The sequence below is a fragment of the Osmia bicornis genome, chromosome 2 (assembly GCF_907164935.1).
Source record: "Osmia bicornis bicornis chromosome 2, iOsmBic2.1, whole genome shotgun sequence".
Taxonomy (NCBI): Eukaryota; Metazoa; Arthropoda; class Insecta; order Hymenoptera; family Megachilidae; genus Osmia; species Osmia bicornis.
In genome coordinates this window covers 11,225,371-11,251,781 of record NC_060217.1, presented here as the reverse complement: position 1 = coordinate 11,251,781, position 26,411 = coordinate 11,225,371, and the positions used below count along the sequence as shown (strand labels likewise).

Below are 26,411 nucleotides of genomic sequence, written 5' to 3'. Positions count from 1 at the left end.
TAAAGGTTTAGACAATATAAAGAAAATATGCTTCACGGTTTTTCCAATTTCTTTTATAACACATAGATGCATCTATGAACGGAAAATAGATAGTAATCGGAAATTAAATCAAACTGTTTGTATGAGGAAGGAATACAAGCTGGAAAATACATAACGGAAATACATAAGTGTCTTTAGGTTATCATTTTTCCAATACGTCAATCAGACGAAAAATCTTTTAATATTTAAAATTCAGGGATATAGAAAAATATTTTGATAATCGCTCTATACAAATCAAAATAAAAAACACGCATTCGATATTTGAATAAATCGGAGATTGAAAACAGTTTCATTCTGTGATAACAATATTCTATCAAATATTTCAACCATTTTATAGAACAAAGACGAACGGGAAATATAAATATTAAAATACTGGAAAATATTATATTAATATAAAACTATTAATTTTTTTTTAATCTATATAAAATGTTTATATTTATTTCATGTTAATTATAATCTTAAAAATAGTAATTGGATGAATTTTCAAATACACTAATTTGTCTTTCAATAAATATGAATTTTCAAAAATCATTGATCTCATAAAATATCTGACCATCAAAGTGTTAAGAAATAATACAACATTTTTAATAAATGTAGATATATTGATTTGGTAAGAAGATGAGTGTGTATGAGTTTTTAATTCTATTAATTATAATTTAATTTTGTCGAGGTGATTAAAAAAAAAATAAGTATCTTTTTTAAGAGAACTGTTTGTAGAAATTAAAACACGTAAAGAAGCAGAATTTTTTTATTTTTCAATCCAAAGTTTCGTGACCAAAACGAAACATTTTTTCTTTTTATTCCAACCCGCATGTTCTTTGCAAATTACTACTTCGACATAACACTTTAATGAACTCCTTGCCGGTCGCACCCTTTGTCGAGCAAAACGATTACCCAAGAGCAAAAATAAGTTCGTACCATAATTATGCTGCGAACGGCAAGTTCCTGCCACGACCAGCCGGAAATACCGTGGGTACACGAAGAACCAAGTCGGGACCAGTTAACCTCTTGTCGATCTCTCGCTTGACACCTGCACGTCTGGCCAACATTTTTCCAGCTGCTCATTAATTCGTGCGAAGAAATTCCGCCGCGGTTGTTCACTGTGTGCTCGGACGTCGGTAAATTATTGATACGTGAATTCCAGTTCTACCTGGACTACGGAGCGATCAGTCGTTTCGCAACGCGTTCCTCGCGTTTCCTTTCGCGGAAAACCCTCCGAGAGATCGACCCCGCAAGCGAAGAAGAACGCATCCGATCAGCTATCCGGTCGAGACCTTCGTGAAATCGAGTTTGTCCCCTTCGATTCAACTACCAGTTCTCTCACGTTGAATACGTCCGTTTGCTCCAAGCTTCTTCGTGCTCGATTAACCCTCTCACGCTTGTGAATACCTTGTAATCATCGATAAAGCTTACATCGGCCATATTTTAACCGGCAGTAATACCGACTTCGCTGACACCGAGTTTGATCAGCATTACGCATTTATCAATACGTATAGAGTGATTAACGAAGGTTATTCACCGTGGAAATAATGTATGTTACAGAAGAAATTAAAAATTGACCAGGATATAAATTCTTTCTTATAACCACCTAATTATACTCATCATTACCTGATATTCCACAAAATTAACAAAGGAAATTCTCCATTATCCTTTAAGTCTAGAAACATTAAAAATACCACATTCAAGAATTCAAACCTTTCGTTCAAATAAAACGATCTACATAATGGTACCTCCGTAAAAAAAAAAAAGAAAATAGCCGGTAATGACCCTCGTTTCTTCCGTAACTTTCCATCATCCATCAAACTGTAGAAATTAATCATTAAGATTTTAAGCAACGTTCACGTAATCAGAAGCCTCGGGTTGTATAAAAGGAACAGTTAAAGGACGGCCAATCGTGACTGTTAAAACTGGTTTGAAAAAGTGTTGAAAAGCACGCAACGAGATTTTTGCTCGTACAAGAGCCGCTTATCTACGATCGGGGTAAAGTAACGATGAAATCCTGGGTACGATAAAAATTTCGGCAAAACCAGGTGAAATCACGCGGTTCCCTTGTCTCCTCCCAATTCGTAGAGATCTTACGACGAACTTTTGAACTCGGATCCGTTAAATGTAAAATGAAAAAGGAAAAAGAAAGAGGGTGGTCAAAAGAACCGACGGTGTTACGTGGACGATGCAATGCAACAACACGTCCGAATAATCGGCTTGGCAGACAGCCACGAAGAGAAACTTGTATATTCCTCCCGCGTCGCGTGAGTCATTCAGGAAAGCACCCGTAAATTTATTTACGGTTAAAGGTGCGAACCTCGTTCGAATATTTTTGTGAAATTGTACGAAGAACACTCTGTGAAATTTCTTTCATGGGAAACAAGTGTGACGCGTAAGAGAACGGAGCTTGGATTGAAAAAAGCTTAAGTGCCTTAGAAATTTGTGTATTCAATCTTTCCAAGGATTTTTCTACGGAAAATTTGAATTCGTTTGCACGCGTTTCGTGCCAAAAAATAAAATTTGCACCCTTTTCTTGCAATTTTTCTAAAAAATTGAAATTGTTTGGAGTAAAATCAGAATTTTGACGTGCTTCGTACACCAAATTTTTAATTAGATAGTTTGTACACACTTCCTGCAAGAAATTTAAACTTTATGTATGTTTTTCTTTGGAAAAAAATTAGAATTTATCTTTATTTCTCATGAAAAATTGAAATTAATTTCTTATATCTCCTTGGAAAATTTTATCCAACTTTCAGACAAACAGGAACTAAGACGTTTCTTCAGGAAAAATGAAAGTTCCGACCTATAAAGATTACTTTATATACATTTCTTTCACAAAAATGAAATCATGGATTTATCTTGAAGCTTGAAAATGTCAAGATAAACTGACGCATAAAACTGGAAGTACAAAATTTTAAGAAATACTTCAAAAAGTCTTATACAAAATTTTCTGAAATATCAGTAAGTTCTATAAAATATTTTATCAGCATCTATTATGTGCATATTATTCAGAGACAAATGAAATGCTGTATTTTATTACCTTAAACATTTCGAAATGTGTTGTGTTGAAACAGCTCTCAATCAATAAACGTCTGCATTTCGTGTAATCTCGTTCTAAGAAACTTTAGTCATTAAAGTCTTTAAGTATAGCCTTTTCATGAATACTACAGATTTAAGTAAGTACTTACTTATTCTCTAAGCCTCTGATTCCAGAACTGATTCTAATCCCTCTACTAAAATACACACAATTATTTGACGTGTGGGAGAACCAATTATTGAGAACAATTATTGTTCCTCAAATTCACGACGACATTTAAAACCTTCGACGTAAAATTGAAAAATTTTACTTACGTTGATACATATTTCGAAAATTTCACGATAAAAAAGTATTTAACAGAACTGGATTTGACATTCAAACGAAATACGTCAATCCCTGTTACATATTCTTCTTCAAACAAATTCCTTTTAAACGCGTGCTGCAAACCTCTCCTGTATCGGATTCAACGAATACAAAATGAAGTTAAAAAGCTTCTGAAATACAGCTCTATAACGATAATACCCGAGTTACGAGAGAACGAACAGTACGAATACAAATGCTGCTTCTAACTTTGAAAAAGGACATAAATTCACTAATTGAATTGAATGTGAAAAGCACAAAGGATCGTGTTGTCCTATGTTCCGAGAAATCTTGTTTCGTTTTGTGTTATTAACCTGAATATTGCTCGAGCCCGCTTTCTCTGCGTTAATAACTCCGTAACACCTGACTATAATACATGCTTGGCAAAAAAGAAAAATTAGAAGAGAGAATGCCATGGTCAGCGATCAAAAAATTAATAACGAAAGAGAATATTAATTTTTCTTTCAGTTACTAATTAAAATAAAAACTCTGGAGCAAGTTATTTAGATACTCTAATTTTTATTTAAAAAAGAAAAATGACGTGTAAGGTTTTAATAGGGATTCTCATCAAATTTACATATTCTTTACCTTCTGTTGAAATATTTTCAAAAATTAAAGTACCTCTATTTACACTCACGATTAAATTAAGCTTCCTCAGGAAAAATGGCGATATATGGAAAGTAAGAATTTTCAAAATCTTATTTCCGACGATATTAATATTAACTTTCAGAAAACGGGCAACTTTTTCGTGACCTTTTTTTAATTTTCGAGTTAGAACAGTTATAATGTGTAAGGGTGTTATACTATAAAAAATAATATATTCCTCTGGAGCCTAAAAATAAGCTTTCAGTGCTATAAAGGTTAAAATTAGTTTAGAACTATAGAATTTTCTCGATAAAATTTTCGATCACTGATAACCACCATAACTCTACTGAAAAAAACAAATTCCGGTTATAGGTGATCAACGTGACAGTCAACGTGTTAACCACTATAGTGTACATAGTGGTTAACACGTTGAAATTGTACAAATTGAAACAGCAGAAATTATTATTATGTATGAGCAGAAGAATTTGATGGTACTGGAATGGAAAAATATTACAAACTTTATAAATAACTTCGACAAACAGCAATCTCTAAAATATGCTTTTAGGAACGTCTGCTTATACAAGATAATTAAGAAGCGTTAAGTGAATCCTGACCGTACTAAATAAATGGGTCGACAATAAAACAGGTACAAATATAGCTCTCTCTAAATACTTGATGACCGCTAAAAGTTCTTTAAACTCTCACTACAAATAATTCCTTTGAAAGTCGCATAGAAAATCTCTCTCTTTATACTGTCAATTGCATTTAAACTTAAAAGCTTTTATCTTTATGTGTACATTCTGTTCAATTAAAATGTCACATAAAAATAATGAGATATAAATAATTACAGAAAAGTGTTATAAGGCCACAAAATTAAGATAAAAGAATTTCCACTGTTCGAAGAACTATTACGTCATTTCACAGAACAAACATCGAAAAGAACTTTACAAAATTATTTCTCCAATGAAATTTGCAGTCAAGTAATTCATAATATATGAACACAGTGAAATTTTCTATCTTTTTGCATAAATAAATAAAAATAACGACTGAGTACTAAAATGCAACAGTAAAAATTTTATTTTTGAATATGTCATGCCACAAAAATTTAAATGTCTATAGATGAATGACGTTAAAAATTGTACAACAAAAATTCAGTTCTATAACTGTCCAATGTGTTCGTACTGTACAACGCTTTCAATAAAATGAATCGCTTTTCCTATACAGCTGGCTAAATTGCGTTAATCCAGTTTCGACGACGCCCTTTGTGCATCGTCCCGCCATCACAAAAGTGCAGCCTGTGCACGTGGAAATGAAGCGTGAAAATGTTCTTTCAAAAAACTGAGAATTACACACCCAACACGAATCACTTTAACCCTTTCGCTACGATGCAGTTCGCCGTCAGTATGCTCCTACTATACGAGACAGTTCAACCATGAATCTACTCTTTACCACAAAGTGTAATATCAGCTGGTTCATGAGAATAATGAAATGAAAAAGAACGATGCAAAATGCATGAGAAATGACGGTACATATTCCCAAACATTTTGCTGAAATATGAAAACAAGATGCACTATTTTTACTCTTCTTTCAAAGCGTTTTCCTCTTATTAACTCTCATATCAGCACCTTTAGTAACGAAAGGATTAATTTCCACGAAATCCACTGATTGGATCAAAAAGTTTCTGGAAGATTAAACGTGTATCAAACTGCTCTTTGAAATTTCGATACGTGAATGTTATTTAGTTATTTACCAGGTTGCCTTGACAAGCTTGTTAAGAGTGACCGATTTTTTTTCTGTTAAAAATAACAAACGCAACGCTTGAAAGTTTATTTAACTACCAAGCTTCCATCATTCGGTAAATAATGCTTTGAGACTCGATGCAAATACCACAGTACCCAAGTTTCATTCGGCTATTGTTTCGAAATAAATTTCGACAGAACGGCCGGCAATTTTCTAAAGCATGTTTGTTCGGCAAAAACTGTCGCATATGGAAAAGTCTGTATTCGGTTCGTGCTATTGGAACGGGGTAAATATTGTAAAAGAGGTAGATATTTATTAAATTGTGCTTCGTTGTTTGCGAGTGATGATAGCTTGTTTGACAAACTGATGAAAATTTTGCATGAATTTTGATCGGTAAAATGAGTTACGTGCGTTCCGACAGAATTCCGCATCCAAAGTTTTCGATAAAAATGTAGTGTTGTTGTTTGAAATATTTCAATACAACACAACTTGCAACAGAAAAATGATTTTTCACTGCGTATAAAAGAATAAAAATAAACATGTTATAACAACAAATTTTAAATCAGTGAATTTTTATACCTGCTATACATCTTTTTGTGTAAATATCAAAAATAACTTTAAAAAGAAAAAAAAAAAATTGGCAACCATTCTGCATGTCCGTAGCTAAGAGATTTATTTCTATGGAAACGGGTCATTTAAAACGTCACTACACGAAACGATTTTCTTTATCGCAGCAATTATTCACTCCTGGGGAAACTAGTGAATTGTTACTGCACGCATTCTTTCACCGAACCATCAGAAACGGTTGAAAGAGAAAAAGGATCACGTTGACGGATTCGTAAACCACCCTGTATATCCACGTCCGAAGGTTTCGTTTCCATCGAGACGGGTCATTTGGAGCACCGACTTTCCCAATCGCGGTAAACTAAACTTAGGTGTAAACCCACTTTGAAAATACCGTCACGGGACATTCGCGAAATGGCCAGCTGCCAATTGGACGAGCGTTTATCTGAGAGTCGCATCTGTTCGATGTTCGAAAGATATCGCCAGAATCCGGAACCTCGTCCAGGTCCGTTACTCCACCGGCTTGAACGTGTTCGAGGAACTACGTACCCTAGAGACAATTCCATCGCTAACGAAGTCACCGTGGAAATTCATCGAACTCCATGGTTCGACCTCTTCAAAAGAGATTGTTCATCACCGGATTTTATCTAGACGTTGTCTAATATCGGTGCTTTCGCCTATTCCTAAGATGATTCTGTCTGCAAATTGCTTCTGAAACATTCTCTGCAGAGACTGGACGAAGATGGAGCACAGCTTTATGCGAGGGACTTTGAAAGCTGATATCGGTTGATTAAGAAATATGATACACTTTATTATGAATTAAGCATCAGATTTCTAAGCATCTTCGGGGACTAAGATTTACTAGGAATATTGTACACTGAACGTCTATGGTGCTTGTGTATTAAATACTTTGCAAGGTAATTAATGAAATATAGCAAATTAAATTAATTGATAAAATTTGAAGAAAATCAAACTCAATATTTAATTATTTCGACAAATAAGAATATCAATATTTTCAAATATTGAAGAAATATTCAACCCTTTTTATTATTTAGAATTCTCTTGATTCTTTAGGACTCGAAATAAATAATAAAATGACGAGTATAATCTAGATTTATTATAAAGCGAAGCAAATCACGAAATGCACCAGGCAATACGAGTTTAAAGAAGCGAAAAAACGTAGCTGGCTTACAAGGAAGCTGTTATCCCGCAACCGAGACGAGTTAATAAATCACTGGGATCAGACGGGCAAAGAAAAAGCGGAGGACCCTGTTCGATATTCGTAATTCGTGCAATTAAGAGAAAATTACAGTACGTTAAGGCGCAAACTACAGTCGTGCAAAACGAGAAACGAATCGTCGGACACGTTTTCAGTACGGATGAAAGCTCGCTAAGCATCAAGCGAGAATGAAGCAAAACGAAAAGGATTAATTAAGATAGGATCGGTCGAGATCTCTCAACGTACCGTGGCAATGGTGTGTGCATAATAAAAAAATAGAAACCGTCTACGTGACGGTAAATACAAATTAACTCGGAAAAGCCCTTTGTTTTCCTGCATTCCTTCCCGAGTTAGAAATGAAAAACGGCGCGAACAAGTATTTCGCCAGAATGCAAACGATGATTAACGACAACTGCGAGAGGCACGCTTCAAGAATCTTGAGAACATTCAGAGGTATATGTATGTATTCCGCAAGCTGAAATACCTTGAACGACGGAAATGCAATCTGTATTTTGAACACGAGCACTGCTCGGTATTTAAAAAATTTATTAAATAAATTTAAAATGAGCTTTATTTTAATTAGTTTAAACCTTCAAATTTTCTTTTTTCTTTTACCAAAATTTAGTTTTCTCTTAAAGAGATCAATAAAAAATTGTATAATATCTAATAATTAAAAATTATATTATTCTGTTTCTGAATCGCTTTCAATATTAATATCAAGAAAATTAGAATTTTAGAATGAAAAGAATACAAAATACCAAAGGCTCGTATATCTCGTACCTATTTTTGAGACATTCTTGCTTATGCAAAAACTCGTGAATACCATCGTACACCAAATGAGTTCAAGGACGAGGTAATAACGATAAGGATAATGATATTTGCTCAGCTGTTAGCAGCCTCGAGGCACGAAAAACGGCTTACCGGAAAGTCTGCATTCTATACATTTTCTTACACGAAAATTGCGAATTCACCGCGTATCCGTGGCAAGAAACGATAGCCGCCATATTTATAGAAGAATATAACGAGAGAATCTTGCAAATGCACCTAACCGATTCGCGAATGAATGTTTAGCATGATAACGAAAAAGAAGAATGAAAATAGCTGTTCGCACGTGTCTAAGAATGAAAAATACCTGACTACGTGTAAGCTGTTAAATAAATCGAGTTTATAATTCAAATTTCATGAATTTTTTTATACCCCTTTAATGGTAAAGAAGTCCAATTATGTCACCGTACAAAAATTTCATAAGTATTCGTTTAAACAGCTGAGAGGCTGATTCGAAGATTTATGGTTCGCAGCAGGTAATATGAAAACCTGTAATGTCTATCAAATTAATCATGTTTTTCGAGGTTGAATTAAAGAATTTGTCATGAACTCTGGTACATCTTGATAGCACACGGCAGTCATTAAATATTCATCAATCATGATATTTTTCTTAAAAGAACATTGATAAGGATTAGTACCTACATGATTACACTTTGTTCAGTGTGCAATTAAATCAAGCAAGGCTAATATTATTTGCATCTGCTTTATATAACCATTTCCTTAAGTAAATTGATTGAACTTAACGCGTGTTTCCGGCAATTAAATTTCACTGCTATATTTATTTTTAGTTTATTCAGTTTGGTTATTCTAGGTGAGAGCATCACCCAAATTAAACTCTATTTTAATTCAATTAATTCAATTTAAAAATTCCACTGTGTTTTCTTAAAACCTGAAGAAACATGTACGGAAAATTCCAAGCTCCAAGGTCCCCTCTAAAAATATCCTTTATATTTTTCCAAAAATGCAATATGATAATTCAACTGATTATATTACATAAAGAATAAAATTGTATAATAATTAAATCTTCAAACAAGCATCATGATGATATAAGAACAATTCGTACAAATGGAAATGCATATCCTTCCAACGGAAGATGTAACAATAAATAAATTTAAAAAGTACACATTCCCATCTTTTGCTTGAATATCAAATTTAGAAAGCTCAGAGAATTTCCAAGAACCATAACGCGGAAATGTTTCGTTGAACCCGTAAGATGTTTAACGTTCACAAGCTCTTCGGTCGGCACAGTAATTAAAATGCTCTGGAATCGTTAAAATCCAGAAATTCTTGATTCATCGAAAATTATGCAACCAGCGTATCGCTATAATTTACTTACATAAATGGTGATCGTGAAACTTATGCGGTCATCATTTATTTACGATAGCCCGAATGAAGTCAGGTATCACTGAGGCTATCCAACGATCACGATTACAATTTCAAATGCACGCATCCTTGACTGATGGTAAATGCCAAACCGAGCCATTTGAACTTCTTTCGTATTCAATTATGATCTCAGTGACGCAACGTTCAACCTACCCACGATCACTGAGAACGAATGAAATCACTATAACGCTTTCTATCATCGGAGAAATGCTTATTTATCATCGCTTCAAATTCGTTTTTCTGAATCATCCGATCACCTGTTTATCGTTACATAAATCTCCGTCGCTGACAACTTTCATCATATTTTAACGATATTTTAATTACTACTAATATATAACATGGCAAATTGAAGTTCTTATCGTATAAAATGATTCCTTTGATTAATGACCTGTTACATTTGTAAATGAAGAAGACGTATTATCTCTTTCAAAAAATGTTACAGTAATTAAATTCTTTTCTTTTTCTTAAAAACTCGTCAAATGTAGATATTAATTTCTATTAGAATAAAAAATATTGAGAAATACGTTCCCTTCCTATTACTTTCTCTGCAATAAGCAAGCTTTTAAATGCAGAAATGAAAAATCTAGGAAAGGAATCTTTCAATGGAATAAAAAATCGCAGACAATTATCTTCTATCCCAATGTATTTTTTACATTTATAAACGCAGAGGATTATTTTACTTTGAAAATAACTCGGTTTTTTAAACACGCTTCGAAAAACTGCAAGCTGTTCAACGGGAACGATACGCTAATTAGTGATACTCTTATTCCAGAAAAGAAAACTCACTGTTCAGCAGGGGACGCGTGACAAATCTCCAGGAATACATTTCGCATGTGAAATCCAGGTGAACTCGAAAAAAGTTGTTAAGAAGAAACGAGTCGGAAACATGGAAACTGTCGACTGTTACCAAACGGTAACGTTTGCTTACCTACTGCATGGGAATATTAACGATCCGAGAAAAGTACTTGTACGCGTACGATGCATCACGCAATAGAAAGGGGATGTACCTTCTGTATGATTAAACCGAAAGAAATAATAGAAGAAATTGTTCGTTGGTACAGAAATGTAGCTGCAAAGAACGGCTGCAATTTTAGATGCAAACAATTCCTTGCAATACTCCTCGTTTATTCAAACGATGGTTCTGTACCCTTTTAGCCAATAATATAAACGTATAAATATCAAAATTTGACGCATTTACTGTTACGGTGGCCGGGAATGACCGGTACCTCAACTTATTTAATTAATATACATATATTGTGATTTTCTGTAATTAAAACTTTTAATAATAGCATTCAAAACAAGGTTCATTCATACTCTCATGCGTGTTTTATTTTCGCTATAATTTAAACAAACAAAACTATTTATCGTTATATTAATTTGAGAAAAAATGAAGGTAGAAAACAAAAATGAAATGAGTATTCTCGCATAAAAATTGGAAGTTTATTAGTTCATAACCAACTGGAGAATCAATATTATCTACCCTATTATACGGAGAAGCAGAAACGAAACGAAATGAATATTCTTTATGAAAATAGACTATCGCGAGAAGATTGAAAATAGAACGGTAGAACTGTTCATCCTCATACGATAAAAGGATCAAAATAATCCATGCCATCTTTTTTAAAGAAGATGAAGAGAAAAATATTCAGCGTGAAAACAGTAACAAATCGTTAATACTGTAGCAATAAAATAGGATAAACATAGTTCTGCCTTTTCCATTGATCGTAATGCTGTGCCTATTTAACTGGAACTTTACACTTCTATCTCTATTTAGTCACTGAACTTTGAGCAAAGTGAAATTTGTAATTTTTTAACCCTTTAAAACCTCCTGGTACAGGTCTTTATTTCCAACTTATTTTCATATTATTAAGGAATTTTAGGATTTTAGGATGGTGTCCTCGCTATTGTATCGATGTAAATACATCATACAACGATATTCCATTAACTTTACTGATAGAACTACACAGGAACGTTTTCTAATGGAAATAATATTTCTTCCGGACACGTGTATTTTTGTGAGACCGGAAAACGCCAGTTGAAATCATAAATAATTTTCGTATCGCGGTTTTCACTGCTTCTCAACTGAAACTTTTAAAATACGATTCATTACACGTGTTCCTGAACACTTTTGCTTGTTGGATTTATTGCAACCAACTTTTATTAAACTTTTCTAATCCTCTAAATCCAAATTTATCGAGGAGAGATTATTGAAATACCTACGTTCTTTAATAAATAAAACCAAAGAAATCAAAATTTTATAATATTAATATGAATCAATGATTTTATTAAATTAAATCTGCACCAACTTATTTTATTCGTTTTAATATATAATGTTCATTTACTAATGCATCCATCCTATAATAATCTTACTTTATAAATAACGAGATAAGAAATTCAATTCTTATTAATAATAAAATTATAGGAGTCATAAATCTTACAAACTACAAAAGTATTAAATTTGGAAATTAATTATCGATATCATTAATAATTGAAATTTCAAATTTTCCACTGAGCCAATTAACGCTCCATCTAATTTCCATTGCCCTCAATTAGCCAATTAATAATTTTGCAACATAGATCATAAAATACAAGAAATATCTTTCAAATATAAGAAAGGAATACAAAATGTATCAGAACACTCTAAGCTAAAAAACAGATTGATTCATATAACTGTATTAAAAAAAAAAGTGAGAGAGAGAGACCACGTACTTCAACAATCTGAAATGGAGGACAATCAGAGAGCATTCACAAAAGGATCGCATCAAATGTCACTGTCTCTCAAAGTGATCCATACAATCCGTGATCTCCGCGAGAATTTCGGGATGAAACGTTTCGATTTTCAGACGACCGAGCGAATTCACGAAAAAAATTCTTTGGGCTTCGAGTGTCGGACGTTTAACAAACGAAAAACGAAACGAAACGAAGGCAGGGCGCATCTGGCCAGGAGAGGACCCTGAAAAATGCCAGCAGATCGAGAAAGTATGCGGCACACGGGGGAAGCACGGGTCCGGATCGAAAGCTCCGCTCGTACCTTGACGAGGAGCGGAATGGAAGCGGCGGTTTCAGTCGCTCGCGAGCCTCCACCGTGGAAGTTTCTACCCGCGTTCGTCCGCTTGCAATCGTGCGTAACGAGGCCGACAGATCGCGAACATACGAGAGAACATCGTTAAAGAGTGATCGAAAGGTATCTGTTCTAAGATCCAAGTTAATCTGTGATTAATTGTATTCATTCAATTGATCGAATATAAAAAAAGGAAATCTATCGATACATGGATCAAAGTGTAACTGGTGAACGAGGATGAGGACGATTCTGTACCCACGTTTTTATCTGTGCACCGACCACTGCGGCGAGTAAATCATCGACTGAACAGGTGGAAATCATGCGGGGGTGTTTGTTCCTGATTCTCTGTGCCGCAGGTAATTCGAAACTATCATCGAAATCGGGCAGATCTAATGTGAATGATGGAAGGTGGATTTCATAAACCATTTTTTCTTTTTGTTAACCTTGATTCTTGTCAGAGTTTCATTACTTTCGATTTGATCCACTCGGATCGAGATTCTCTGGCGTTGACAAGTTGAATTTCGCGAGTGAAGAGCAAAATGAAAAAAAAAAAAAAGAAAAAACTTCTTTTTCCATCCTGGAAATTAATTTCGCGTAGGTGCATTTACAACGTGTCGTTTGTGGGAGTGCTTTGAAATGAAATCTTTTGATAGCAGCTTTGAAAACAACCGCCACGAGAAAGGTAGCTAATTATCAGATTGGCAAGTTCCATCCTTTCGGAAGTAAAATATAAAATAAACTGCTCCGAGTGAATTTGATAATTATAAATGATTGCTAGTGTCAATAGAAAGTAGCGAAAAATGTTCGTTTACTCTCTTCCTTGAGAAATTATGTTGGTGTTAAAACTGAGAATATTAATTCTCTCGATGAATTTTACTGATTTATTTTATTTTCAATTTATCATACTTTTCTATCACTATAAAAGTAGAATTAACATTAGAATGATCAAATGTGTCAAACTGACAGATTTCAATGATAAACGTTTTTTTATTTTCCTTGCCTTTATTTATTTATTTATTTTTCTATTTTGAATTTTTTTTTTACACTATATTTTTCTATTAGCTGCACAGAAATAAAATTTATAATAAAACAATACTGTTTAAACAATAATTGAAAGCAAAGTAATATATTTATCGGTAGTTGCACGCACCGGTAATTAGTACAGTAGAAATAATCGTGGCTAATCACACTCGGAGGAGAAACCAGGCGAGTTGATAAGGCAACTTTAGATTCGTATCTTCAGACACGAATTGTTCAGAACTCTTGAGATAACGGAAAGGAGACGATGATATAATCGATATCGTATTTGACCGATATAATCGATATCGTATTTGACCGATATTTGACCAGGTAGCCGAAAGTCAAACAATTTACATATCATCGATTAATTTATGCATGTAAAATTGAAGCAACCGTTAGTTTCGCCTGTATAGATAAAGGAAAGACACTAATTGTACATTTTTCTGGGATAGATATAACATTAATAAATATTGTTACGTAAGTTTTGCAATTATCTTCAAGGAGATAATTTAATTTTCATTGCCCCGCAAGAAAATTTCCATATTTATTGGATCGCATTTCGTGGAAAATAAATCTTTCTTTAAGATTCTTCTGTTCGATAAATAAATTACTCTCCAACGATCATTTGTTTCTCTTCGAATATAAAACGAACGAAAATTTATTTTTATAAAGCCAGAGAAATATATGTAACTTCTTTATTGAATGAAAATGATAAATTATTAATAAATTAGAATCGAAACGTTTATCATTATGTAATCTTACATAGGATTAGTAAAAAATAAGGCTACATAACTATTGAATACCCAGAAGTCCAAAGTGAATAGATCGGCCATCTATTTTTGTTAGAGGGTACACGAATCTGTACGGAGACCAAATACAACGGTATTAAATGGGATCACAAATGTGTCACAAAAATAGCGTAACCGATAATAATTTTCACCATCAAAATTATCCAGTAAAAATAATTAAGTTAACAAGCATCTCATTCGAAATTGCTTGAAACTCTGCTAAAATAAAAATTATGTTTCCTTAATATTTCTGTCTAATGTTCTTTAGAAATAAATTACTTAAAAATCTGAAAAAACAGAACATATTTCAAGCGTCATAAAATGAAGTCGTGAATGCGAACGATAACAGTATTAAAAGATTCATATATACAACCTTCACCAAGTATATTTAGATCGATTTAATGAATGAAGTTAATAATTTCTTAAGATTAGATTGCTTAATGCTCGTCTACGATTTGCAAATATTACATTGATTATGCGAAGAAGCAATACTGTGTAACATTCTAATTCCAAAGGAAAGTTTTGTTGAATGAAATCAACATTCTTTTCGGTATTTGAATAAGAAGAAATTGCTTGATCATTCTATAATCCCAGAGGTAATTTACTACCGACAGTTCAAGATACCAGGAATCTCTTATCTCAGTTATAAAATATCTATTATTATTTCAAAACACTTAGTATTACAAGAAAATTTGCATGTAATTTTACACTATACTCAGAAAGATATATATATCATTCTCCACAAAGATTTGAGATTATCTGCTGATAAAAACTATTCTTATAAATTCCGAAGTTTATTACCTAGTTCTCGATCCTGCATAAGAAAAGTGTTTCCAACAAATTTATTTCAATATTCTTAGAATAATATAAAAACGTAGTTTTGTATTTTTTAATTTATAATCTGGAATAATAATTTTGTTTTAGTATACAATTATTTCTAATTAAAAATAATATAAATGGGTATTAAGTTTCCAAATAATATTGCATGAAAAAGTAATGACTATCATGTTGTAATTAGTGTTCATTGTCCTTAACATAGATAAATTTCTACAGTGATTAATAATGAAGAACAAAGTACATATCTATCGTTATACATTTTCCTCATTAATCAAGGAAAACTGTTACATGAGTAATTAAAAAAATGTATGAAAAACCTATGATATGAATTCATTTTCAAAAGGGACAGGTAGTAATTTTTACGTTTGAAAAAGCAAAAACATTTTGTACAGAAAATTAAAGAAAATTATTTTAATTCATTACACAATGAGAACATATGTTGAAGTTTTTACTTGTTATTTTAAGAAATTGCCTAAAATTAAAAAATTTCTTTTTTCTTTTTTTAATGTAGTAGCAGTTTCCAGTAGCAAATCATATATTTGATGTTTTAAAAACACACTAGAGAAATGCATGCAAAACACTTGTTGATTGCCCACTGTAAAGTATGCATCACGAAAATGAATTATTAATAGTAATGTAAAACATTAAAGCACATGCTGCATGAACCTCGTGAACTCAATTAAAAACCGTGGGTAGACGTATTGAAATCTGATTTAAAAGTAGAATCTGCAATCGCCATTATTAAGAATATAAAGTAATACATAGCTCGTCAAATAATGATTCTAAAAATGTGTCACCGCTACAGAATTCGATAACTGAAAATCCAATAATCCATAGTGTCATGGGAACGACTACAATGCTTAACAAATTTCGTGCACCTGAACTCTCTGACGTACCAACTTCCAAGGAACTAAAGAGGCAAACTCAGCAGTAAAATTAGCTAACCCGTGTAGACATTAAAGAAACCGTGCACCTATATACTTATGCAGAATTTCAAAAACAGAATACTAGGGTAACAATTGAATCATAGAATGAAGAGTGGAAAAATTCAAGAACAACATCAAAGAGAACCCAACAGATAAAAAAATCATATTAAGAAAGAACTGTGGGAACAAATATTATTTATATTAATGCACCTTGAATATAAATACACGTGAATCCTACGCAATGAAGATATCTTGCAACTGACCAGGCCTAAATGCAGGAAACTCTGTCATATTTGAATATTAATTATCGCCAACGTCTAGACTGATACAAGTTAATTATCAAAGTTCACCGTGCACCTACTACACGTTGTCAAATCGCGAATATCTGGGAACAGGCACCGTCAATATCTATCGATATTTAAATATACCAGCAGGTTTGAAAGTCTGTTGATACAACTTGACGTAACTCTGCATCGCAAATTTTCGCTGATACACGAATACTGATAGCAGATAAGGAATAGCATGACGACAAGCCTTCGTGTGATTAAGATAACATTTCTACCAGACACTGTTATATTGTTGAATTTTTGCAAAGAAGCCTAATGAGTTCAGGTGGTAATATTAATTTTCGTGATATTTTAGGAGGAAATGATGGTGAATGTGGAGTAGTTGATTTATGTTTAATTACTATAATTAATTAAGCCAGTTATAAATTGATTGCGTGCTCTAACTCAATTTCAATAATGGAGTACTCTGCTCAACAACATTTTTTGAATAGAAATAAAAGGGTTATTTAATAATATTTCTAAATTCAAGATATTTAATAATTTATTATGAGAGATGTGTTATAAAGAGATTTATTATAAGGAATGAAATATATAGTATTTCTAAATTTTAGATATTTGATATTTTTGTAATTTAATCATATTTCTAGGGATCTTTAAAACATTAAAAAATACATCTTTTAATAGAAATGAAAATTATTTAGATTGATTCTCTAAAAATGTAATGTACACAACTTAATTCAAACTAAATCCTTTCAATTCGATCTACTTTACGTTCCAATAAAATAAGCATTTTTTCCTCGTTTGAGGTATGCACATAAATAAGGTAAATAAAGAGAACCGATAGCCTAACGATAAATATTCAACAAGCTGAGAAATATCATTTGGAAAAACTAGTATCGAAGAAAACGTGGAACAGTGACTAAGGTAGAAATGTCAAATTTATACACGAACAGAATGCAAATCCAGGCCCGTAAAAGTTAAGGTTTTTCATCGAAACGCATGACTGAAAGCAGCCAGACTTTTGCTTCAATTAATCGATGGCTCGTTCGTTTGTCACAATCAGCCACGAACTAAAAGACAATTTGCACATGGTATCATCTGAAAAGGGGATATATCCCATTGAATGTCTGGAAAATGAGCACAAAAATAACGACCAGTCTACATTCGACACAATCGCGAATGAATACGCGGAAAGATAAAGCTAACGCTCGTAATGGCTATCGTTTACGATTCACATAGAAGAGAACGAGCCATCGTACGCTTTTCAACGAGTGCAAATTTCCACCGGCACGGTTCTCCCCTGTGAACTTCAATTCTCGGGAAATCGGCTTTGTTCCGCGAGGAAAATCGTTATTGACGCGAACAAGTTAAGAACATTGCAAGTAGTTCCGTCGTGGATAATTCTTTGAAGACGGCTCGTTGTGAATTCAAACGGGATGCCATCGTATACTTTGAAACACGGGGATAAAAGTTTCTATGATAAGAAAAGTGCAATCTTAGGTGACTCGGATCAAAGATTCCTTGGAAAAATAATTTATGTAACACGTTACATGCCACTATAAAAGTGATCTGTGTAGAAAGGCAAATTATAATTGTAATCATCCAGAATAAAGTTTTTATTTACTTATTATTGTACAATTCAAGACACGAATGAATAAAAATGTCACCTGATAATTTTTTATAAATTGATCCTTTGTTACGTGTTTCCAATATCTTTATTTCTTTTCTATCCTTATGATAATTTTGAATCTTAGATGAGAGCAGAAAAAAAATTCATATTAAAATTCCAGTTGAAAATCTCTAAATTAACTTTGCTCCAAATAATTAATTTGTGGCGTGACACCCTTACCTACCCCTGTCTTTATTAATTAACTAATTTACTAATTAGAACAATAATACGCGCCGTAATACGACATACAATTTATGAGAATTTTTAAATTCTAAAAAGTTCAAATTATAGTGGAAATTTTTGAATAAATTTGAACAGATGAAGAGGCTACTGTGAGATCTGGTTAGATGCGCTATTGGAATTGATGAAAACAGCTCAATCAATTGGTAACCTATTTTCTCGTGTTGGTATTCCCTTGAGTTCGGTAATAAACGACGAAAGAGGAAGATATACGGTGTAATCGGCACTTCACATTTCCAGCAGGGCAATTACCATGCACGAATGCAACACCAGTGCAGTCGATGCATCGCGTAACTTTCTCGGATGATATCATTCAGGCTTCGCAGCAACATCAAACGCATTGAACTGGGTTAGGAACACTTCACGTTACACGGAAGTTTAATTCGCGTTAACTCTCAAGAACAAACGTGGCAAAAACCTTAAACGTTCATGATGAATCTGTTTTAGAGCAATATGATCGTTCCTTTCTGTTATTATCATCATTACCCTCGCTTCTATTACTGTTACGATATTACTATTACCAGCTGCTATTATACTGTATGTATTTAAAATTAAAATTAAAACCGTAGATGAGTGACTAACAATCAGCGAGAATTTTAATTTTAATTTTGAACTCTTTTTTCATTTACATTATCTAAATTTTGGATTCTTTTTTTTCTGATGCACAAAGGCTTTTCTTTTAAAAATTTCAACTCGTAATTTTACTCGAAGCACTGTTGTATGTATACGTTTCGTAAGCCTGGGTCACGAACAACCCACTCTGCCATTCGAGGGTTTGTAATGTATAGCAGCTACTGTTATTAATTCAAACAGCAGAGTAGGCTACGAATAAATAAGGACTTAGCTACGATATAGAGGTACAATAAAGGTAACTTATGATAAGTAAGGTTGTACTTCCTGTGAAAGTTCATTGAATTATTTCTAAAGCAAATAGTTTAGAAAGCTGAGAATGAAATACAATACTAGATAAAAATCTAAAAAAAATAAAATAAAAAAATAATTAGTACAAATGATAGTGATAGACATAGTAAAAAAAAAAAAAAATAACAGATATATTTTATATAAATATTTCTATTTCACTTTATACTTCTAAGAAAATTATCTTGAGAAACATCTGCATGAATATGAAACTATAGCTACAATAATAATGATTATAAGCATCAACCCACGTAACAATGCTCAATTTTATGTACTATTTGCAACACTACATTTGCAACTGTTCGTCCGTAAAGGACATAGATGCATACACACGTGCACAATTACATAATCCTTAAATGGCGTTCAAGGATAAGAAATAAATGAATCCATTCGGAACGAACATCCTAGGAGTCCTGTAGAGGACATATTGTTCGATTTCCTTCAATTGCTTCCATAAAAGGAGAGCCACCAGATGAAAGAAATTATTGCGTGCGAGAGAACGACCGTAACACTGAACTACTTTAGTCTCGTTGCATATTGTAGTATGCAGACGCATGATGTAATAAATTGTTACCCGTCGTGTGTTTCTACCTACATTCGCCGCGGGCATTTATTTTATGAAGAAATAAAAAGTGCACAAACGAGAAACATTTGTTTAATATACATCATGGAAACTCTAACATGAAAGTCATGTATTAAAGTTATTTTTAAAACAGAAATAATGTATCCACGGTAATTTTAGATTACAGTTAAAAATATTTGCTTTAGATTGTTATAAAATGGCACGTATGAAATGGGATATTTTTTAAAATTTTTTATATTAAAGTGATACTGTTACATTGGAAATTATTAAATTTAGAATATTCGTATTCTGTTTCAAAACCGCCCTAGTTAAAAGTTCGAGAAATGATTAAAAATATAACATATTATTTTTTAAACTTTAGTACATAATTCTATAGAAAAGAATTTAATATTTTTCTCAAGTCTACCTTCAAGAGACAATATCTAAGATTGTTTAGATTTAAAAATAGAGAACCTAATGTAATTTAAGCAAATAACTATCTACTTAAATTTATTGCATTCTTCTATAAATTTGAAAATCTAATCTTTGAATATTTTCCACAATTTCACAGGCATGTCGGCCGTGGTGGTACAATCCTACAATGTCAGTATTAGTCATACGGTGGAGAACCGGCGTAGGATCGGCCGGCAAAACGGGAATATAAGGCGTTACGCGTGTCCCATAGGATTCTTTCGATTGAAAAGATATTGCTATTATTTAAGCGGAGGCACAGCACCCTGGAGGGATGCATACTTTCATTGCAAAGATAGAAACGCCACCCTGGCGATCCTCGACAGAAATGGAAAGGACAGAATGCTGAGGAAATATTTGATGAGCGACCAGTTCAGTAAGTAACATTTCAAATGTATAATAATATTATTAAATCTGAATTCAATAAGCCTATATTTTTATAATTTTTTTGCAATCGAAACAAATTATGGAATCGTTATAAAAATATAAACAGGAGAAAATTATTCAGAACACAGTTAATTATTTTTCTAGCCGAATTAGAAAGATGGATCGGTGGAATATTTAACTGGCAACAAATGGCGTGGGAATGGGGAGTAACCGGTGAAAAAGTGGTCTTTCAGAATTTCGGCAGACCACAAACTGAACAATCTAAACAACAATACGCCTGGCACTGTATCACGATCGACCCCGCTCTAAAATATAAATGGAGTCCACGAAGCTGCGTCGAACGAAAACATTATATATGCGAAGTGGAAGCTGGCCGCATAGGTAATTTAATAATTATTACATTTTTTCTCATAATAATTCCTAAGAGCCACATGAACAATTTAAAAATTCAAAGAACAAATAACAAATCTGTTCCTGATTTCAATTCTATAAATAATTTTTGAAATACAAATATATTTTTAATACACTGCATCCGTGTTCTCTGATTGAATATAAAAAGAAGGGAGAATAATATAATGTCTTCTTTAAAATGCAGCCAGAAGACGCAAAAAGACGACTGATCCTTTCGCGCCGCAAAACCAAAGATTAAAGCCCCGAAAGAAGGGCAAGAAGTACTCGAAAGAACCGCGTAAGCCGACTAAACAGAACAAACAGCGATCATGGAGAAAGAATTTTGTGGAACAGAATGCGAACAACTATTGGGTGCACGGTGTTAAATTGGGTTCAATGCCACCGTCTAAGTAAGATTTCTTAAGCAATTTTTCTTTTCATTCGAAACCAAAATTAAATCAACTTCGAAAAATATAATAAATAAGAGGATTTTTATCAGCTTTTAATTAACGATATCATTTTTACTAACTTTATAATTACAGCCTGAGAATGGGACACCCGAAGAACCGATTGCGACATCACTCGAATAGAACTCAAGCGAATTATCCAAAAGTGTCACAAGTCGTGCCCCAAGGACCAGAATACAGTGCATTTTTGGCTAACGGAGCCAACAATCGGTATCCACAAAGCCTAACAGACCTAGGCAAAACCTTCTCTCAATACTCTGGCAAAATGAACGAACTGGCGAGTGAAGAAGTTCTGATAAAACCTTGAGCAAACACGCTACCAACGTGCAAGATATTTAATTGAACTCTTTATTTGATAGCTTTAAATGTTATCGATTATAACCACTTGAAATTTCTATCTTAAGTACGTTTCGCCATACGTTGTGTTTGGACCAAAATCTTTAACGCGTTAAATACCGGACTAATCAAAATATCATATAAAAAAAATTAAGTTGCATAATGTTATTATAGTAGATGAATTTCTTTTACCGTGGGTTTGCAATGATCCTTACACAAAAATGCATTTAATGCAACACATCTTAAGTGCACTATAATGCATTGGCTACGTTACATCAATATTGTAATATCGAAAATACTGAAAATTTTACAATATTACCATTTATTTAATTTAGACGTTACCGACCAACAGGGCATGCAACATGTTAATTAATCTATTAAAGGGTCAATCGTCATTTCGTTTCCACTTTGCGGAAATTGAAATTTGAACTCGAAACCGAACAGAGACTGAAATAATTTGTTCATTTAACATTGGCGAAACATTCTTTCATGTTCCTCTCTCTAAATAGGTATTAGATTTTTGGGAATATATTTGTTTAGTTCGTAATGTTACCTCGATTTAATGATTATATTCATGTTCATACATTGTTTATAAGTACCTACATTTAGATTTCATTGAAACTTCACGTTTATTTAATTTCCGAAACTAATTTTCACTTGCAACTAAATGTAGGTGGTTCGAAGACATTTATGAGAAGAAATTTCTAACGAAAGACAACATTGAAAATAATGTTTCTTTTATCTTTTCTTTAGTTAATTTATTTCTATTCCATGAAAAATCATTCATAAAGAATAAATTTTTCTTAAATAAATGTCTTCCCTTTCACTTTTTTTTTTTTAATACAAAACAATACGTTTAATTTTAAAGTTTCATTTTCGCGACATTTGAATATTTAATGTAATGTAATCATCGTAGGTCGTAATGTATCACAAATAGTCAAACTGCTTGAATATTGATAGCTGTAATTATATTTAAATTTTCAAGCACATTTCATTATCAATCAACGGTGTACTGATTCTATATTAGCATTACCTTAAATCAGAAAACTGTATTTGATGTTTCACATGTTATTTAGTATATACTGTCAATATATCGATAAAAATTTCAAGACTTTTTATTTTGTACGGTTTAATTTAACGATAATATATAGATAAATACGATAGAATTAAAGGATTTTTTTACCGGTAAAATATTGCAGGATTTAAGTTAATAAGACTCTATTTTAATTGTAAGCCAAATGTTTCCGAAACACAGGATGTCCTATGCAAATGGTTTAAACTATGCAATGTAACAAATGCAATTTCGTTTAAAAAAAATTAAATTTCGAAACTGTGAGCTTCTTTAACGTCGATCGGTGCATTTTTTTATTTTCTACACAAAAGTATTAAAATATCTAGGTCGAAAATGAATCAATTCAAAAGCTATCTAAGGAAGAGACGTAGGATTTTCCGATTTGAAAATTATTTTTTTAAATTCTTTACTTTTGTCGACGTCAAATCCTGCATCCTATGTAATATTCTATTCTCTATAAAAAATTATTAAAGTACTTTTAATAAGTTCGAAAATTGATTAGTTCAAAAGATATCTTAGGGAGAAACAGGGAGAACCTAGCAGTCTCTTCCAAAGATATTTTTTAAACTAATCAATTTTCGATTTAAGTGCCTTAATACTTTTTTGTAGAGAATAAAAAGACGCTTCGATTGACATATAAAAAAATGTATCATTCCATAAAAAAAAGAAAAAAAAACGAAATTCATCTTGAAATCTTTCGAACGCCTCTACTTCAGGAACCAACTCAACGCCATTTAATTTTCCCTAATGACATAATTTTCTATCTTCTACGATTTTAGAACTATAACTTAGCCCAGTTGCATAGTATATCCCGTATAACTCGATGTGCTTAAATTATATTTAAGTAGATTATGATATTTGAATTTGAAAATTATTAATCCGTATGTGTTTAACACTGTCTAAAAGGCACGGATTTTATTTACAATTAAGTTATATCTGTAAGAAGTAAACTTGCTGCGACTTGTTTTGCACTGGTTTGTTTGTAAATACGATAATATGAGGATTATCGAAATCTCTGTTCTGTATTTAATATAATGTACATTACGTCAATAAAAATTATATGTCAATAATTGTAAAACGTACTTTCCTAACAAATAATAACGGTATGTTTCTCACTATACCATATAGGCTTTCTTTTTATTTAAATCACAGAAAAAAAAATTATCTCCAAATTTGATATTCCACATCGAAAATATTAATTAATTTTCAACCTACTCGCGTTATGTATTATGATACCTTAATTTTATACATTTGTTATGAAAATGGAAATTTTCATAATGTCGAAAAATTGTATCTTACTTGATACAATAATCATAACTATGAAATTTATGAAGCAATAAAATTCTGAATGAATAATCACTTACCTTTATGTAGATACAGAGAGCATCACCCTTTGGTTGTCCATTTGAATCCCTGTACAACTTGATCTTGTCCTTTCCTTTCTCATCTCGTGCGATTAGACCACATTTACTGAACAGTTCTGTGAGCTCAGGCAGAGTGATATCCAATGGTAGACCCGACACATAAATAGCAGTATTATGTGCTTCGTCCACTTCAAACCAAGTTGGTGGCTCTTGAGCTTTTCTTTTTGCTTCTACTTTCCTTTTTTCCTTTTCTGCCTTTTTCGTTTCAGGTTGCTGCACAGGTTTGGTTTCTGTTGTACTTGAATCGGTAAATCCATAACTCATTTGATATCTTGCCATGAAATCATCGTCCACCTGAAACAGAATCATGTGCAAGTATGTTAAATATTATTCACAATAAATTTACAAATTGCACCTAAGCATGTGGAACATCTTTTGATAAAAACTTAGGACAAATAAAAGAACACACCTCACCTTTGGGAACCAGGCATTTTTTTCCTTATCCCAAAAGTATACACTGCCATCATTAGGATCTGTGTACGTATGAGTATCATTTTCAAAACCAAATACACCTTCTTGAGGCTTAGCTTCGTTAGTGCTTGAATCAATGTCCTTTGTTTCTTCAGTTTTTTTCTCTACCCATTCATTCTTCTCTTGATCAAACCTATATGTTACATTAGTTGTAGGATCCTTATAAATATATGATTGACCATCAAATTCATATAACTTCATGGGATCATCAGGTTTTTCTTGTTCTTGACAATCAGCCATTTTGATTGTCAATATCTGTTGATTTCACAAAGATCTGAATGAACACTATGCACCACCTGCAACAAAAAATTGCAAAGTGTTAATTCAAATAACAGAAGTTGAACTGTTGCCAATTAGCTTTCTGGCACATGTCAGTATATTAATATAAGTAGCACAGTGAAATGACCACTTGTTATTAATCAACAGTAAGGTTAATAATTTTTAATACTCTAATTACTCTGTTAATATTTTCCTAACCTTTTAATACTATTATAAATCTTGATTGAAATGAAAAGTATAAATGTTAAATTATCAAAATTTCATTGCAGAACACTGAATGCCGTATATAAATTGCATTTTACAAAATAAAAGTATAGAAAACAAGAATGACGTAATACTATTCGATCAACGGATGATAAAGGTTATGTACAGAATACTGGATAACAAATTATATTTTGGTCCATATACCTTATTTTCTATAAATTTCGGTTAAAAAACAAAGTGCAATTTCCTTTATTTATTGATTCATGTCATTACAATTTTTGTCAATGGAAAAGAAATAAAAACGTATAAAAACGTAAGTTTTAAGTTCAAAAACGTTTCTATACAGGTTAGGCATACAAGTATAGGATACAAAGTTATTATAATAAGTACTGTTTATAACTTTATTAATTCTCTACAATGTCTTCAACACGAAAAACACTTACTTGTCCTTTTAAAAACAGAATTTGGAAAGAAATAAACACTTGTTTCTTGAACTTGACAGCAACACCAGTTTGCACGCGTTCTTGCACGTTAGCGATGCTGATGCACTCTGCGCGTACTTCTAGAACCTCCTTTCACGCTTATGTCGATAAAGTATACTTTAATCAATATTTGTTTTAGATTTGGAGTTTTAGACTTTTATTTCATCAAGCAGATATATCGATGAAACAATTAATTTAACGACAAATTTCGTCGATTTAATAAAGATAAGATAAAATCGTTTTATTAATTAAATCGAATTTTGTAAAACTTTTTGTAACATTATTAATCATTTTTAATTTATAAAAAAACTAATATATAATTGAATTTTTACTTTGATTCTTTTATTAACTTTCTTTTCCATCATTTCTTTAGTTTTCAGAAT

The 26,411-nt window shown here is 32.3% G+C and overlaps 2 protein-coding genes across 4 annotated transcripts in view; one reads left to right on the top strand and one right to left on the bottom strand.

Moving 5' to 3' along the window:
- The window catches only part of LOC114871468 (HIV Tat-specific factor 1 homolog), a 64,822-nt gene that overhangs the window by 29,314 nt on the left and 9,097 nt on the right, over positions 1–26,411 (bottom strand). The window contains exons 1-3 of one of the 3 annotated variants that reach the window (XM_029177403.2): positions 25,990–26,099; positions 25,007–25,359; positions 24,533–24,886 (exon numbers count right to left, since the gene is read on the bottom strand). In XM_029177403.2, coding sequence (XP_029033236.1) covers positions 24,533–24,886; positions 25,007–25,303 — 651 coding nt within the window. In that variant the 5' untranslated portion in view covers positions 25,304–25,359; positions 25,990–26,099. Of the gene's footprint in view, positions 1–24,532; positions 24,887–25,006; positions 25,360–25,540; positions 25,642–25,989; positions 26,100–26,411 lie in introns of those variants that run through there. The other 2 variants (XM_029177405.2, XM_029177404.2) reach the window with 2 other exon arrangements.
- Positions 12,813–22,887, top strand: LOC114871471. The gene is made up of 5 exons (XM_029177411.2): positions 12,813–13,154; positions 20,617–20,892; positions 21,048–21,284; positions 21,499–21,703; positions 21,836–22,887. Exons 1-5 carry the CDS (start codon positions 13,118–13,120, stop codon positions 22,065–22,067), a joined length of 987 nt encoding a protein of 328 aa, XP_029033244.2. The 5' UTR covers positions 12,813–13,117; the 3' UTR covers positions 22,068–22,887.

Excerpts from the sequence above, each read along its gene's own strand:
- LOC114871471 (XM_029177411.2), top strand. The coding sequence starts at position 13,118 with ATGCGGGGGTGTTTGTTCCTGATTCTCTGTGCCGCAG. Across the intron at positions 13,155-20,616 it reads CCTGATTCTCTGTGCCGCAG|GCATGTCGGCCGTGGTGGTA; the intron begins GTAATTCGAAAC and ends ACAATTTCACAG. Across the intron at positions 20,893-21,047 it reads TTTGATGAGCGACCAGTTCA|CCGAATTAGAAAGATGGATC; the intron begins GTAAGTAACATT and ends TTATTTTTCTAG.